The 16,124-nt window shown below is 36.6% G+C and overlaps 1 protein-coding gene across 2 annotated transcripts in view; it reads right to left on the bottom strand.

Annotated features, from left to right (window-relative positions):
- The window catches only part of LOC123500966 (juvenile hormone esterase-like), a 29,097-nt gene extending 16,542 nt beyond the window's left edge, over window positions 1-12,555 (bottom strand). The window contains exons 1-3 of one of the 2 annotated variants that reach the window (XM_045249520.1): window positions 12,322-12,555; window positions 12,078-12,221; window positions 841-988 (exon numbers count right to left, since the gene is read on the bottom strand). In XM_045249520.1, coding sequence (XP_045105455.1) covers window positions 841-988; window positions 12,078-12,221; window positions 12,322-12,555 — 526 coding nt within the window. The remainder of the gene's footprint in view (window positions 1-840; window positions 989-12,077; window positions 12,222-12,321) is intronic. The other variant, XM_045249519.1, reaches the window with a different exon arrangement.
- Window positions 12,556-16,124: the final 3,569 nt, after the last annotated feature.

Below are 16,124 nucleotides of genomic sequence, written 5' to 3'. Positions count from 1 at the left end.
TCTCTCTCTCTCTCTCTCTGTATCGTTTCATCACTTGCTTTCACAGTCTTTTATAGTTTATTTTCAAACATATATCTCCTTGTTCTCTTTAGTACTTTCAAAACATTGTCCTGTTCGCTTAGAATTTCTCTGTCAGGAATTATTACCACATCTCTTATTTGCCCTCATATTTACATTATTCACTATTCTTACTCTTCTCTATGTATTTGCTGTGCGATTCCAATTCCATTGTTTAAAGTCAGACTTCTAAAAACATGGTTCTTTCTATATATAGTCATAGTGACATAACACCCTCAGTTACTCTCTTTCTTCACACTTAGATTCGTCTTATCCCACAAACCTGTTATGCACAACCCTAAACTGCACTTTTGAAACACTGTCATTGTTATTCTATATTACTCATTTTGTCTTTTTTTTTTCAATCGTATTCTACTCGTTTAGAATGAATAAGTCTCCGACTCATTCATTTTAAGAACTCACCTTGCCTTCAATTTCATCTTTGAGCCTTCACATTCTTGTTCTTTATTCTATTCTCAAGTGCTCTTCGACCACATAATGGTCTGACATACTATTCCCAACCTTTCTCCGGACACTCATATCTAACAACCGTTTTATCATATTCCTTGTTACAATCACATCCATCATCGTTTCATGTATGTTACATTTACCTACCTCTTTCTTTTAAAACATCATATTCCCAATTACCAATTCCCTTTAGTTACTAAAGAAAGTACGGTATGACAACAAACACTGATTATGTTTGGATAGTCTGTGCCACTACTGAAAATGCCTTAGCATACCTCCTTCAATATATACATAACAAAGATGTCCGCTACTAACCTAAGATGCCTAAACGGTACTGCAGTGTCACAAGCACTACTTCCTCGTTGAGAAAGGCGTATGGTTGATGCCTGTGGGCTCTACCACCGGTGTACCCTCCTCCGTGAAGAAATACCAAAACGGGTAAGGCAACAGGTGTGTCGTTCATCTGATGACAAATTAAAGTTTATATTGACATAGAGAGAGAGAGAGAGAGAGAGAGAGAGAGAGAGAGAGTGTGTGTGTGTGTGTGTGTGTGTTTTCACAGCATCTTGGTTATATAGATCATCTGTGTGTGTGTGTGTGTGCGTGTGTGTGTGTGTGTTTCTGCGGGTGTGTGTGTGTGTGTGTGTGTGTGTGTGTGTGTGTGTGTAATTCACTGTTTGATCTGCTGCAGTCTCTGACGAGACAGCCAGACGTTACCCTACGGAACGAGCTCAGAGCTCATTATTTCCGATCTTCGGATAGGCCTGAGACCAGGCACACACCACACACCGCAACAACAAGGTCACAACTCCTCGATTTACATCCCGTACCTACTCACTGCTAGGTGAACAGGGGCTACACGTCAAAGGAGACACGCCCAAATATCTCCACCCGGCCGGGGAATCGAACCCCGGTCCTCTGGCTTGTGAAGCCAGCGCTCTAACCACTGAGCTACCGGGCCGTGTGTGTGTGTGTGTGTGTGTGTGTTTCTGTTTCTATGTGTAAATGTGCATATATATATATATATATATATATATATATATATATATATATATATATATATATATATATATATATATATATATATATCCCAGAGAGAACTAATAGCACTAGTTCAGGGGGTACTGTGAACCTTCCATTAAAACTAGTTATGATCTCGCTGAACGTTTTCCTTTGTGTCTCACAACTCAAGGGAGCAGTCGTGCCCTCTAAAGACAACTCTCTTTCTTCACATAAAACTACATGCACTTACCACACTTACACCCTTCACTTGGAAATCAAATTCGAACAAAAATGGGTACTCCAAACCATGCCTCGGAGTCCCCTTCTGGAGAGGAGACCAAAAATGTCCCCAGGTCGGATGCCTCTCTCAGCAACGACTACAAATGCCTTTACACCTCCCTCAACTTTTTCTACATTAACTTCTGCAACATTCGCGGTCATAGATCTAATTTTCAATCTGTAGAACACCACCTCTCCTCTACTAAACCTCATCTTCTTTTCCTCACCGAAACACAGCTGTCTGAGGCAACTGACAGTAGCCCCTTCTCTGTTCCCTCCTACTTTCTCTATTCTCATTTTCGTTCCAAAGCTGGATGTTGCGTCTATGTACGCAACGACTTAACTTGCTCTCGTGCCCACGCTCTTGAATCTTCCGAGTTTTCCACCATCTGGCTTCGACTTTACAGTCACTCTCAAATCTGTGCTGTTTATCTCTCCCTAACTCTTCTGACTATAGTAAATTCTTCGACTATTTAACTTCCAAAGTGGAGCACATTCTGTTCCTCTACCCCTTCGTAGAGATTTCCATTCATCTCCCTTCACTGACCATTCTGGTGAACTAGCCTTCAACTTTGCTATCTTGCATGACCTAGAGCAACAGGTGCAACACCCTACTCGAATTCCTGACCGTCTTGGAGACACGCCCAACATTCTTGATCTCTTCCTCACCACTAATCCTTCTGCTTATGCTGTCACCCTTTCATCTCCGTTGAGCTTCTCCGATCACAATCTCATTTCTGTATCTTGTCCTATTTCTCCAATCCCTCCACAGGATCCCCTAAAGCGAAGGTGCCTCTGGCGTTTTGCCTCTGCACGTTGGGGGGATCTGAGGAGGTATTATGCTGATTTTTTCAAGGAATGATTACTGCTTCCGTGTCAGAGACCCATCTCTTTGTACTGAACGCATAGAGAGGTTGCACACAAAAGGTACTTGAGCCTTCCATCTCCTGAATCTCACGTACTTTATATATCTGCCCAGAATCATTCCAAGTCTGTTCTTCAACTTGCCAAACACTCCTTCATAAGTAGAAAATGTCAAAATCTTTCAAACTCAAACTCTCCTCGTGACTTCTGGCATCTAGCCAAAAACATCTCAAATAACTTCACTTCTTCATCTTTCCTCCTTTATTTCATCCTGATGGCACCACTGCCATCTCTTCTGTCTCTAAAGCTGAACTCTTTTCTCAAACCTTTGCTCACAACTCCACCTTGGACGATTCTGGGCTTGTCCCTCCCTCTCCTCCCTCTGACTATTTCATGTCTACAATCAAAATTCTTCGTAATGATGTTTTCCATGCCCTTGCTGGCCTAAACCCTCGGAAGGCTTATGGACCTGATGGGGTCCCTCCTATTGTTCTCAAAAACTGTGCTTCCGTGCTTGCACCTTGCCTGGCCAAACTCTTCCAACTTTGTCTATCGACTTCTACCTTTCCTTCCTGCTGGAAGTTCGCCTACATTCAGCCTGTTCCTAAAAAGGGTGACCGTTCTAACCCTCAAACTACCGTCCTATAGCTTTAATCTCTTGCTTGTCTAAAGTTTTTGAATCTATCCTGAATAGGAAGATTCTCAAACATCTGTCACTTCACAATCTTCTGTCTGATCGCCAGTATGGCTTCCGTCAAGGTCGCTCTACTGGTGATCTTCTGGCTTTCCTTACTGAGTCTTGGTCATCCTCTTTTAGAGATTTCGGTGAAACTTTTGCTGTTGCGTTAGACATATCAAAAGCTTTTGATAGAGTCTGGCATAAAGCTTTGATTTCAAAACTGCCCTCCTACGGCTTCTATCCTTCTCTCTGCAACTTTATCTCAAGTTTCCTTTCCGACCGTTCTATTGCTGCTGTGGTAGACGGCCACTGTTCTTCTCCTAAATCTATTAATAGTGGTGTTCCTCAGGGTTCTGTCCTGTCACCCACTCTCTTTCTATTATTCATTAATGACCTTCTTAACCAAACTTCTTGCCCTATCCACTCCTTCGCTGATGATACCTACATCTTTCCACGTTCTTTCAGAGACGTCCAACCCTTCAGGAAGTCAACAGATCACGCAGGGACGCCACAGAACGCCTGACTTCCGATCTTTCTAAGATTTCCGATTGGGGCAGAGAAAATCTAGTAGTTTTCAATGCCTCAAAACTCAATTCCTCCATCTATCAACTCGACACAACCTTCCAGACAACTATCCCTCTTCTTCAATGACACTCAACTGTCTCCTCTTCCACAATGAATATCCTCGGTCTGTCCTTTGCTCATAATCTTAACTGGAAACTTCACATCTCATCTCTTGCTAAAACAGCTTCTATGAAGTTAGGTGTTCTGAGGCGTCTCCGCCAGTTTTTCTCGCCCTCCAACTGCTTACTCTGTATAAAGACCTTATCCGCCCCTGTATGAAGTACTCTTCGCATGATTGGGGGTTCCAGTCACACAGTTTTACTTAGATAGGGTGGAATCAAAAGCTTTTTGTCTCATCAACTCCCCTTCTCTGACTAACTGTCTTCAGCCTCTTTCTCAACGTCGAGATAGTGCATCTTTTACTATCTTTTATCGCTATTTTCATGCTAACTGTTCTACTGAGCTTGCTTACTGCATACCTCCCCTACTCCTGCGGCCTCGCTGCACAAGGATTTCTTTTTTCTCTCATCCCAATTCTGTTCAACTCTCTAACGCAAGAGTTAACCTCTCAATCATTCATGCCTTTCATTGAAAAACTCTGGAACTCCCTCCCTGCATCTGTATTTCCGACTTCCATCTTTTAGGAGGGAGATATCGAGGCATTTGCTCCCTATTTTTTTTTTTTTTTGTGCTCTTGGCTGACCCTCTTCCCTAGATAAAAAAAAAAAAAATATATATATATATATATATATATATATATATATATATATATATATATATATATATATATATATATATATATATATATATATATATATATATATATATATATATGTGTGTGTGTGTGTGTGTGTGTGTGTATATATATATATATATATATATATATATATATATATATATATATATATATATATATATATATATATATATATATACACTCTGTCCCTCTACCCTTTCGCAGAGATTTCCATCATTGGAGATTTCATTGTTCACCACCAGCTCTGGCTTTCCTTTCCCTTTCACTGACCATCCTGATGAAATTGCCTTCAACTTTGCTATCCTCCATGACCTAGAGCAACTGGTGGAACACCCTACTTGTATCCCTGACCATCTTGAAAATACGCCCAACATTCGTGATTTTTTCCTTACTTCTGATATTTCAGCTTATGTTGTTACCCTGTCTTCTCCGTTGAGATCTTTCGATCAAAATCTGAATTCTGTATTTTGTCCTATTTCTGCAATTCCTCCTTAGGATCTCCCCAAACGGAGGTGGCTTTGGCGTTTTACCTCAGCCAGATGGGGGGAACTGAAGAGGTATAATGCTGATTTTTCCTGGAATGATTACAGTTTCCGTGTCAGGGACCCATTTCTGTATGATGAATGCGTAACGGAGGTGATAATGTCTGGCATGGAGGCGTACATTCCTTATTCATTCTCTCAATCTAAACCTTCTAAACCTTGGTTTAACACAGCCTGTTCTCGTGCTGTACATGATAGAGACGTTGCCCAGAAAAGGTACTTGAGCTTTCCATCTCCTGAATATAATGAATCTTGTGCAAGTCTGTTCTTCAACTTGCCAAACAATCTTTCAAACTCTAACTCCCCTAATGACTTCTGGCACCTGGCCAAAAACATCTCCAAAAGCTTTTCTTCTTTATCTGTTCCTCTTTTATTTCATCCTGATGGCAGCACTGCCATCTCATCTGTCTCTAAACCTTTACTATCAACTCTTACCTTGGATAATTCTGGGCTTGTTCCTCTCTCTCCTCCTACCTCTGACTATATATTTTATGCTTATTATTGAAATTCTCCGTAATCATGTTTTACATGCCCTCTCTGGCCTAAACCTTCGGAAGGCTTATGGACGTCATGAGGTCCCTATTATTGTTATCAAAAACTGTTCTTCCGTGCTTGGCCAAACTCTTTCAACAATGTCTATCGACTTCTACCTTTCCTTAATGCTGGAGGTTTGCCTACATTCAGCCTGTTCCTTAAAAAAAGGTGACCGTTCTAATCCCTCAAACTATCCCTCTATAGCTTTCACTTCTTGTTAATTAATTTTTTTTTTTTTTATCTATCCTCAATAGGAAGATTCTCAAACATCTGTCACTTCACAATCTTCCCTCTGATCACCAGTATGGCTTCTATCAAGACATTTCTCCCTGAATTTTGAGCATATCATATGATCCTTAAAGGAACTGGTAACCCAGTGGGCTTTTGTTTCCATTTTTATTGCCCTTGGCCAGTTTCCCTCCTGCATAAGAAAAAAACATTCATTGATTACGACACACATTTCTGTTACCAATAAACATCCTCAGAAAAATTAATCTGTATACTCCTTCCTTTTCCATTTTCTTTCATCATAACACAAGTCAATAGCTTGAGCAAGGGGGTGAAAGTAGTGCAACCTTGCCTAATGTCACTCGTCACATTCATCTATATTCCTGTGTATTTTATTCGCTTCTTCTTTTATTTCCTTTATCAGGCACCATTCCGTCATATAGTGACGAAACTTCCATATGTGCCAGAATCTAACAAGCCTCCAGTATTATCTCCCGCGCACGAATAAGGATAAATATTCGGGAACTGGAAAAAAAGACATTGAATGTAAAAAAAAAAAAAAAAAAAAAAGAAACTGAAGCGATCAATAGCTGACAGAGCATTACGAAAATCACTAGAAATTGTAAAAGGTTAGGCGAATAGAGTAAAAATAATTAATAGAATCTACACAAGCAAATCTGTCCCCATTAAAAAGCAATAAACAAAAAATAAGAGGTTTAGGCATAGTGAGGGAAAAATAACATCACATTCGATCACAGCTTCAATCTTTAAACCTTCAAAGTGCAGGAATGGAGTCGAAACGTGTGGAATAATTATAAGAATAATTCATGGGAATAGTGATCCGGTAGCACGTTACACACAGCCAGATGGTAAATTGCCAATAGCGCTGGGAGACCTAGGAGGATATACAAAAAGGAAAGGTACTTTTAACGTCACCACAAGTGATGCTATCGTGAAAATAGAATGTTTAGAGAGACAAGTGAGACACACAGTAAGAGAAATGAATCGCCGGAAACTCACACACACATACAAAAATAAAAATACTTGGGATGACAAACCAGCACCTCTATGATAAGGACTATTGACGCAAATTTAATTTAAGAACACCAGCATCTAGAAATTAAGGATGAACGGAAAATGCAGTTGCTTGGCGAACACCAATGTAGTAGGAAGAAATAAGCATGTTTCAAGTGATGAATTTAAGTGTGTGCGAAACGCTGATTGTACTTCTAAACGTAGGATGCATTTCCTCTACAGCCACGGTGACGTACATCCTTAAGTTTACACAACAGTAGTAGGTATATCATTATGTTAGGTTAGGTAATTATACACGTCATTCAAGTTACGTATGTTAGATTTTATTACTATCCAACAGGGGCGACGAGCCTTGACTAGGTCACGTTAGGGTACATATCATTTAGATAAAAAAAAATAAGTAAATAAATAATGTTATATTGCTAAAACTTCATTTAAGAAGTTAGTATTGCTAGGTTAGATTAGTGTCCATAAGGAAGTATTTAGTAGGGATGGAGATGGAGCCTACCAGTTAGGTTATCTTAGGTAATAAATGCTAAACCTCACTTAAATTAGGTTAGGTAATGCTAGGGTAAATTAGCGTTCTTACAGACGATCCAACGGTTTAAGTAAGGTTACGTAAGGTGCCTCACGTCATTAAGGTAGGGTGTTACACGGCATTTAGGCTACATCAAGTAATGCTGGTTAGATTTGTGTTCTTAAAGAGGTCTGGGAAGTCTGTGTATTCGTCTTTTCAAAACGTATTTTTTTAAGATTCGTCGAACTTGAAGGCCATCTCACATCGGAGACGAGGCACCTGATGCACTGCAGCTGCGTGGCTTAAAATCGCCTCAGTGTATTTCTAATAGAAGTGTTCACACCGGATGGGAAACTTTGGAACACATGCCAGCCACACCGCTCGAACCGATTCCAAGATCGCCTGGCAGGAGATTTTTCTGGCCATAGCATCGATGACTTATACCCCCCTTGGGAACTCCTGCCTTTGTGCTTTCGTCTGCAGGAGGCCCACACCTTTTTTTGACCGCACTGACCTAACTCCTCAACTCTTCCTCACTCATTCACTGCCCTTCACCGTGAACTGATGGATTTCCTGTAGTTGGTGTCTTGCTACTTAATTCCTTCTTGTTCATTGAATGATAGAACTTCAGAAAACTGAGCTGGAGTCAGTCTGAAATACTGTCCAAATTTCCATCATTCATTTCTAGCTCTTGAATAAGATGATATTCACCGCATTCGAGTCTTTATATATTTGCTTGATATACCCAATTCTTTTTCCTCTTATCAATCAAGGCTAAAGATAACATTAACAACTACTCTTCCTCCTTCACGTCAAGGGACAATACAGTACTGTCTTCCTTTGCTGCAGAAGGAACTATCAAATCAGCCAGCCTCTACCTCAGGGAAAATCTCGCCTAGCATCGCGGCCGGTGTGAACATACCCACAGCAACCTAAGTCAGCCTGAGTCGTGCGTCGGGTGTCTCGTTTCCAGTATGAAACGGCCTTGAGTCCACTCTCTGGAAGGCGTCTTTACACTACGGGTCTCTAGTCCCTTAAATGTCGGCAAAGACGGAGAAACCAGTACAATCACGGTTCCACTAAGGGATCGGACGTTAAGGAAAATGGACAGACCTCTGAAGCAAGGATTGGCAAGCAGTAAATTGTAATACGCCATTAAAATCCCAACCTCATCAGATATATCAGAATCAGCCAACGAATGATTAGGCGAAAGGAGGTCTGTAAAAAGCTGGCAATCATCCTTACCTTGATGCCACCGAAGAGTATGAAACAGTTGTTTAGACTATCAACTTCCGTATTATAGGAAAGTTGTGTCTTAAATATCTGATAAAACTTGTCTTGAAATGTACAAGAGCATCAGGAGGACTGAAAAAAATACCAGTGGGTGTAAAATACCAATTTGACTGAGACAGTTGCGTTGTATACCTTAAAAACATTAAATCACTATCTCCTTATATTTTTCAAAAGAAGATGAAACGCTTCTGGAGTTAATTGCACCGTTACCAGACAATGGATAAACTTAATTAAATTCTAGTGAGAAAAAGATAAGAATAGCTCTCGTACTAGGCAGACACGATGGACCTTCTCTATAGGAAAACCCAATGTAAGAGAAATACTACACATTGTAAGAAAAATTTTTGAGAAGATCTCAATTCCAACAGCCTGTAGTGGAATTTATATATCAGAATCTGTGTACAATATGCTACGAACATTGTGAACCAGAGTTATAATGCCTCTGGAGTGCTCTTGTCTTTAATCAAAATCAGAATGTACAATATCTGGAAGGAGCGGCAGGAAGTGAATCTTCCAGCATTGCCTCGTTTAGACACAAAAACACTTCAGAAAACTATGAAATCACACACGAATCTCTGAAATTGAGGAGCATTCCTCGAGACAGGTACATTGATATTATTCGTGAAGGAAAACGTGCAAACAATACCCTCCACCTTCATATTAGATATGAACGAATACCTTTTTTATCGATATCCTGTTAAGGCCTGCATGACATTTCTAAAAGAATCTTTCTATTTTCTGAATTTCTTTAAGAAACTGAAGGAGGAGGATTCCTTCAGACAGACAATATGGTATAGCTCGTGGAGGACAAGCATGCTGACAAACCCTTCACTTTCATAATGGATATCACTTTTTTTTAGTGATGTCCTGTACTATCCTGGCTCATCTAACACTTTCAAAAAAAAATATTTTTAGTAGGAATGCCGTTGAGTCAAGGGACTCAACGAAATCTTGGGAGCAGCGCTGGTGAGCTTAAGAAGGAAATGTAAGAGATTTCTTTGTTGAAATTTGTGACTGCTATGGCTTAGAAATCTTGAGAAATATTTGTAGTTGACAATTCACGGCAATTTGAATTTTGTTTTAAACTCGTGCGCGAAGAGTTTGTTTTGTTAATAATGAAAATGCAGTGGATGGCTTTCCTAAAGGCAATGGAGGAACAGACAACTTGTTACAGATAGTAAAAAGAACAACCTTCTACAGGAGTACCAGTAAACTCTGTTTATGTAAAAGGGAAGAATGGCCAAAGGCATAAAGAAAACGATTAATCAAAAAGGCTCACTTAGATGCCAGTTTCCAAACGGTCTAGAGAGTTAGCCAAAGAAAAAGAATGTCTTGATACCTCCCTCTTAATTGGGTTCAAGAGAGAGAGCACCCAATAAAGTGGGATGAATGTCTTGATACTTTCCCTCTTAAATGGGTTCAAGTTGTAAGTAGATGGAAATACAGAAGCAGGCAGGGAGTTCCAGAGTTTACCAGAGAAAGGGATGAAATATTGGAAGTACCGGTTAATGCTTGCTTTAGAAAGGTAAGCAGAAATGACATGAGGCCGGAAGATGGAAGGCATGTTGTTAGTAAGATCAGAAGAGCAGCTGGCATGAAAATGCCAGTAGAAGAGAGCAAGAAATGCAATATTGCGACAGGAAAAAAGAAGCTTGAGACAGTCAATCAGAGGAAATCAGTTGATAAGAAGTTTGATAAAAGCAGGAATGAGCTGCAATTATATTAGACGAAGTCGAAGTCCTCCAGTGGAGAGAGGAAGCGCACATATGTCTTAACTCCACCATCCTTCCCTCTAAATTGGAGTTCTCACCTTGTACTAATAAGGCTGATGAAAAGATAATTAGCTAGGTGAAAGAAATATGGCCTGCAATAAATGATGCCTCTTGCATTGTCGAGAAGATAATGAAGAATGAACTTCACTGCAATGAAAGTAATAAGGCTTCAATTCATATTTAGGAGTAGGATGTGAGTAAAGAAGAAAGCAGTGACAGCACCAGGAACGATTTGTACTATGGTATTTCTTACCATGATTGAACTCGAATAAAAAATATCGTTAAAATGGCGATAAATATAAAAGAAACTTTTACTGTGAAAGAAAGAAGACCGATCTTAATTAACTTGTTCATGGAGGTAACCCTAAAAGATAAGGAACATTACTAATTTTCTTCTAATATTAGACACTTATTGAATAATTTCAGGAATTATATCATATCAATGAATAATGTCATCTGAGGATTAACACATTCATAGCAGCATAGATTTTTCCTAAGAAAAAGGTGACCATTTTAATCTCTCAGATTATTGTCTTATTGCTCAATTTTCCTTCCTCTCTAAAGATTTATTTTTTCGTCCCCGGAAGATTCTTAAACATCTATAACTTTTCAGCCATATAACAGATACATGAATATGATTGTCAGTATGGGGATTCGTCGATGCCGTTGTATTGGTGATCTCTTTTACGTATTTTCAATAAACTTTCGTTGTTCCTTTGAACATAAAAGCTTTTGATAGAATCAGCCATAAAGCTTTGAATTAAAAATCATTACTATGGGTTCTATCCTTCTTTCTGTAACCTCTTATGAAGTTTCCTTTTTGGACCGTTCTGTTGCTGCAGTAATAGACGTCCATTATTCTTTTCTTAAGTCTATTATCAGTAATGTTGTTTAGAGTAATGTCCTGTTATCCACTCTCTTCCTATTATTCATCGAAGATAAGCCAAACGTCTTGTTTTATCAATTCCTACTCTGATATTACCACACTCATATTTTTTCATGCCTTTTCATGGACTTCATGGACTCCAGAAAGTAAACAGCTAAAACAAGGAAGCCACGTTACGCCTGAGTTTTGATCTCTCTAAGATTTCTGATTGCGGCAGAGCGAACTTAGTATTGTTAAGATCATCAAACTCTCTACTCGACACAATCATCCAGATAACTATCCCCTTTTCTCCAATGACATCCAACTGTCCCACTCTTCTACACTGAGAGAGAGAGAGAGAGAGAGAGAGAGAGAGTGTGTGTGTGTGTGTGTGTGTGTGTGTGTGTGTGTGTGTGTGTGTGTGTGTGTGTGTGGGTGGAGGTCGGGGTGTGATTATAAGTCACTGTTGAGGCATTGAAATGACTAAATCAAACTAATCTAAAATAATGTAACAATTTGCAAGCAAGTGAAGGATTTTTAATTTATTTGCAATGCTTCGTAAATACGAAGTACGTTACATCTAAAGAAATATACACAAATGATAATAATTAAAAAACTAACTTTGCTGGTGAATACATTAAGGAACAGACAGTCCTCTTCTCCGTTGATGAAGGAATGGTCAAGAGCAGACGGCAGCTGAGGGCACGGAGGTGGAGGAATGGTTCCATCCCTAATCCCTTTCCAAGATACACCTTCCACTGGGGCCTGTCAGTTGTTCACAAAACACAGTTTAGCTTCAATGAAACAAAAAGAAAAATCGAATTGAAATTACAATATTTGGAAAACAAATTTAAAATGGAAATACCTTGAATCTTAGATTTCCCACAGGTGGTTTGGCAAAAGGTATTGAATAATAAGCATAGAAAGATTTTCCTTTAGTTGATATTTCAGGAACACCAGTTATCAAGCCACTCTCTGTGATGATTAACGAAGAATTTTTATAATCTTGATATTCCGTTGCCGGAACAGGCGTGGCAACAATCACCACCGTTACTAAAATTACCAAAAGTAGAGTCATCACTGATACTGCTGCCATCATTCTGTAATAAAAAGAAATTTATTTTATAATAGAGTTTTTGTTATCCCATTTTCTAATTCATCAATATATATTTTTTTTCATTTACATATCCGTCCATGACAACGGATATTGGTAAGTCTGTACCATACCAAGGCAAAACCTTTCATAGTGGCAAACTCTTTGCATGTTTGGGGAGGTTCCACTCGCATAGTTTTATTAGATAGGGTGGAATCAAAAGATTTTTCTTCTCATCAACTCCCATCCTCTAAATCAAACTAATCTAAAATAATGTAACAATTTGCAAGCAAGTGAATGATTTTTAATTTATTTGCAATGCTTCATAAATAATTATGAAGTACGTTCCATCTAAAGAAATATACACAATACAGACTGTGTTCAGCCTCTTTCTCACCGCCGAAATGTTGCATCTCTTTCTATCTTATATCACTATTTTCATGCTAATTACTCTAATGATCTTGCTAATTGCATGCCTCCCCTCCTCCTGCGGCCTCGCTGCACAAGGCTCTCATCCCTGTTCTGTCCAACTCTGTAATACAAGAGTTAACCAGAATTCTTAGTTATTCATATCTTTCTCTGGTAAACTCTGAAACCCCTTGTCTGGTTCTGTATTTCCATTTTCCCTACAACTTGATTTTTTTTAAGAGGGAGGTTTTAAGACATTTGTCCCTGTCTTTTGGACAATTCTTACTTTCTTTATAGGAACTGGCAATCCAGTGAGCCTTTTTTATATTGTTTGTTGCCTTTAGCTCGTGCTTAAAAAAAAGAAACGGATATACAAATATTTACAGTGGTTGGTTGCCAACCTATACATTTGCACTATTAAAGGGATAACTTACAGAAAATAACTTCTACTTTGCAATACATGGTGTTGTAATATACAGTCAGATTCTATAGTGTCGTTTTCATGTATGTATTTTTCATGTATTTTTTTTTTTTTTTTATTTCTATTTCAGTAAGCAAACTCATAACATTCTTGATCTTTCCTTAATTTCTAATCATGTTTATGCCGTTACCCTCACGTTGTGTTCTTCCGGTTACAATCTTATATTTATAACTTCTATTTCTCCATCTTTCCTCAGGATCTTCTAAAGCAGAGATTCTTCTGGCGTTCCTCCTCATCCAGTTTGGGGGGCTTTGAATTTTCCTTAGAATGGTTACTTCCATGTCAACGACCCATCTATGTGTGCTGAGCGCATACCAGAGGTGATAGTGGCTGGCAGCTGGCGTACATTCGTTACGCTTTCTCTCAACCTAAATCTTTTAAATCTTAGTTTAACACATCCTGTTCTTGTGCTAGACATAATAAAGGAGTTTCCCAGTACAGATACTTGAGCTTTCCATCACTAGAATCTCAGGTGCTTTATATTTATGTCCGGAATCAACCCAAATCTGTTGTCAAACTTAATGAAAACAACTTTATTAATGTTAAGAATATATATGTACCCGAGTTGTAGTTTGCCCTTAAGTTAGTTTGTCAAAGTGTGCCCTTAAACTCACACATTTTCTCACGTACACACCCAACGTACATGCTCTATTTTGCCTCTATTTTCAGCCACTACTAAAATCACTTTACTTTTTTTCACGAATATACATTTACTCTAGTAGCTTGCTTTACTTTCTTTCACTGAACTATCACACATTCATTTTTCCTTTATGTTCTCTTACACTTGCATATCACAGACAAATACATAAGCGCACACCAATATTATCACAGCATATGTAATTCCAGTCATTGTTTTTGTATGTGTAAACTTTAATGATATCTGCGATAACTTCGCAATTAAAGCATATTGAGCCCAAACACTGTGCTGGAAACACGTACTCTGACGCTTGGTCCTTTAGCCACCTGTGTGGAATTTTTGTACGTCTCTCAAGCCTAGGATTAGTCAAATAAAGTTAGGAATCCCATTGTCCCGTGGTTTTAACTTTGCCTTGTCACTGTCCTTTCTTCAGCGGCAACAGAAAGTGGATGTTGTCAAATTGTCTATCTTCTCACACCTACGGAGGATTCGCCTCAGTGAGCGAGCTTTTCGGGTGAATTAACACCGTCCGGCGCCCCTAGAGTGGTTTGGCAGGACAATCTGACGCTAGGAAACTCCTCCTGACTTTATATATATATATATATATATATATATATATATATATATATATATATATATATATATATGCATATATATATATATATATATATATATATATATATATATATATATATATATATATATATATATATATATATATATATATATATATATATATATATATATATATATATATATATATATATATATATATATATATATATATATATATATATATATATATATATATATATATATATATATATATATATATATATATACATATATATATATATATATATATATACATATATATATATATATATATATATATATACATATATACAAAATACAATATATATATATATATATATATATATATATATATATATATATATATATATATATATATATATATATATATATATATATATATATATATATATATATATATATATATATATATATATATATATATATATATATATATATATATATATATATATATATATATATATATATATATATATATATATATATATATATATATATATATATATATATATATATATATATATATATATATATATATATATATATATATATATATATATATATATATATATATATATATATATATATATATATATATATATATATATATATATATATATATATATATATATATATATATATATATATATATATATATATATATATATATATATATATATATATATATATATATATATATATATATATATATATATATATATATATATATATATATATATATATATATATATATATATATATATATATATATATATATATATATATATATATATATATATATATATATATATATATATATATATATATATATATATATATATATATATATATATATATATATATATATATATATATATATATATATATATATATATATATATATATATATATATATATATATATATATATATATATATATATATATATATATATATATATATATATATATATATATATATATATATATATATATATATATATATATATATATATATATATATATATATATATATATATATATATATATATATATATATATATATATATATATATATATATGGGATAACTCTTCAATCAACAATACGATAAAACAACAAATTAACAATCGCCTTGAAACACTTCGCTTGCAGCACCGCCAAGGTGTCGAGAGTGACATGATCAAGAAGCTTGCAAAGCCACACGGAGACAACATCAAGCTCCCCAGACCCAACTGCGGCTACACAAACCTCACAGATGTGGTGCTTACTCAAGACCAAGAAGATATTCTCAATATGGGAATCCAATGCCACTACCTCACTAAGCCTCGCTCTCATCGCAAACGCCTTGAGATTGAGACGCTCTTAGACGACATTCAAGAGCTTGAAAAGAAAGGGAAAGTCACCACTTCACCCGATCTCCAACCTTCCCTCCTTG

This window comes from Portunus trituberculatus, unplaced genomic scaffold (genome assembly GCF_017591435.1).
Source record: "Portunus trituberculatus isolate SZX2019 unplaced genomic scaffold, ASM1759143v1 PGA_scaffold_523__9_contigs__length_663829, whole genome shotgun sequence".
NCBI classification, from domain to species: domain Eukaryota; kingdom Metazoa; phylum Arthropoda; class Malacostraca; order Decapoda; family Portunidae; genus Portunus; species Portunus trituberculatus.
This window is presented reverse-complemented; position numbering and strand designations above follow the sequence as displayed.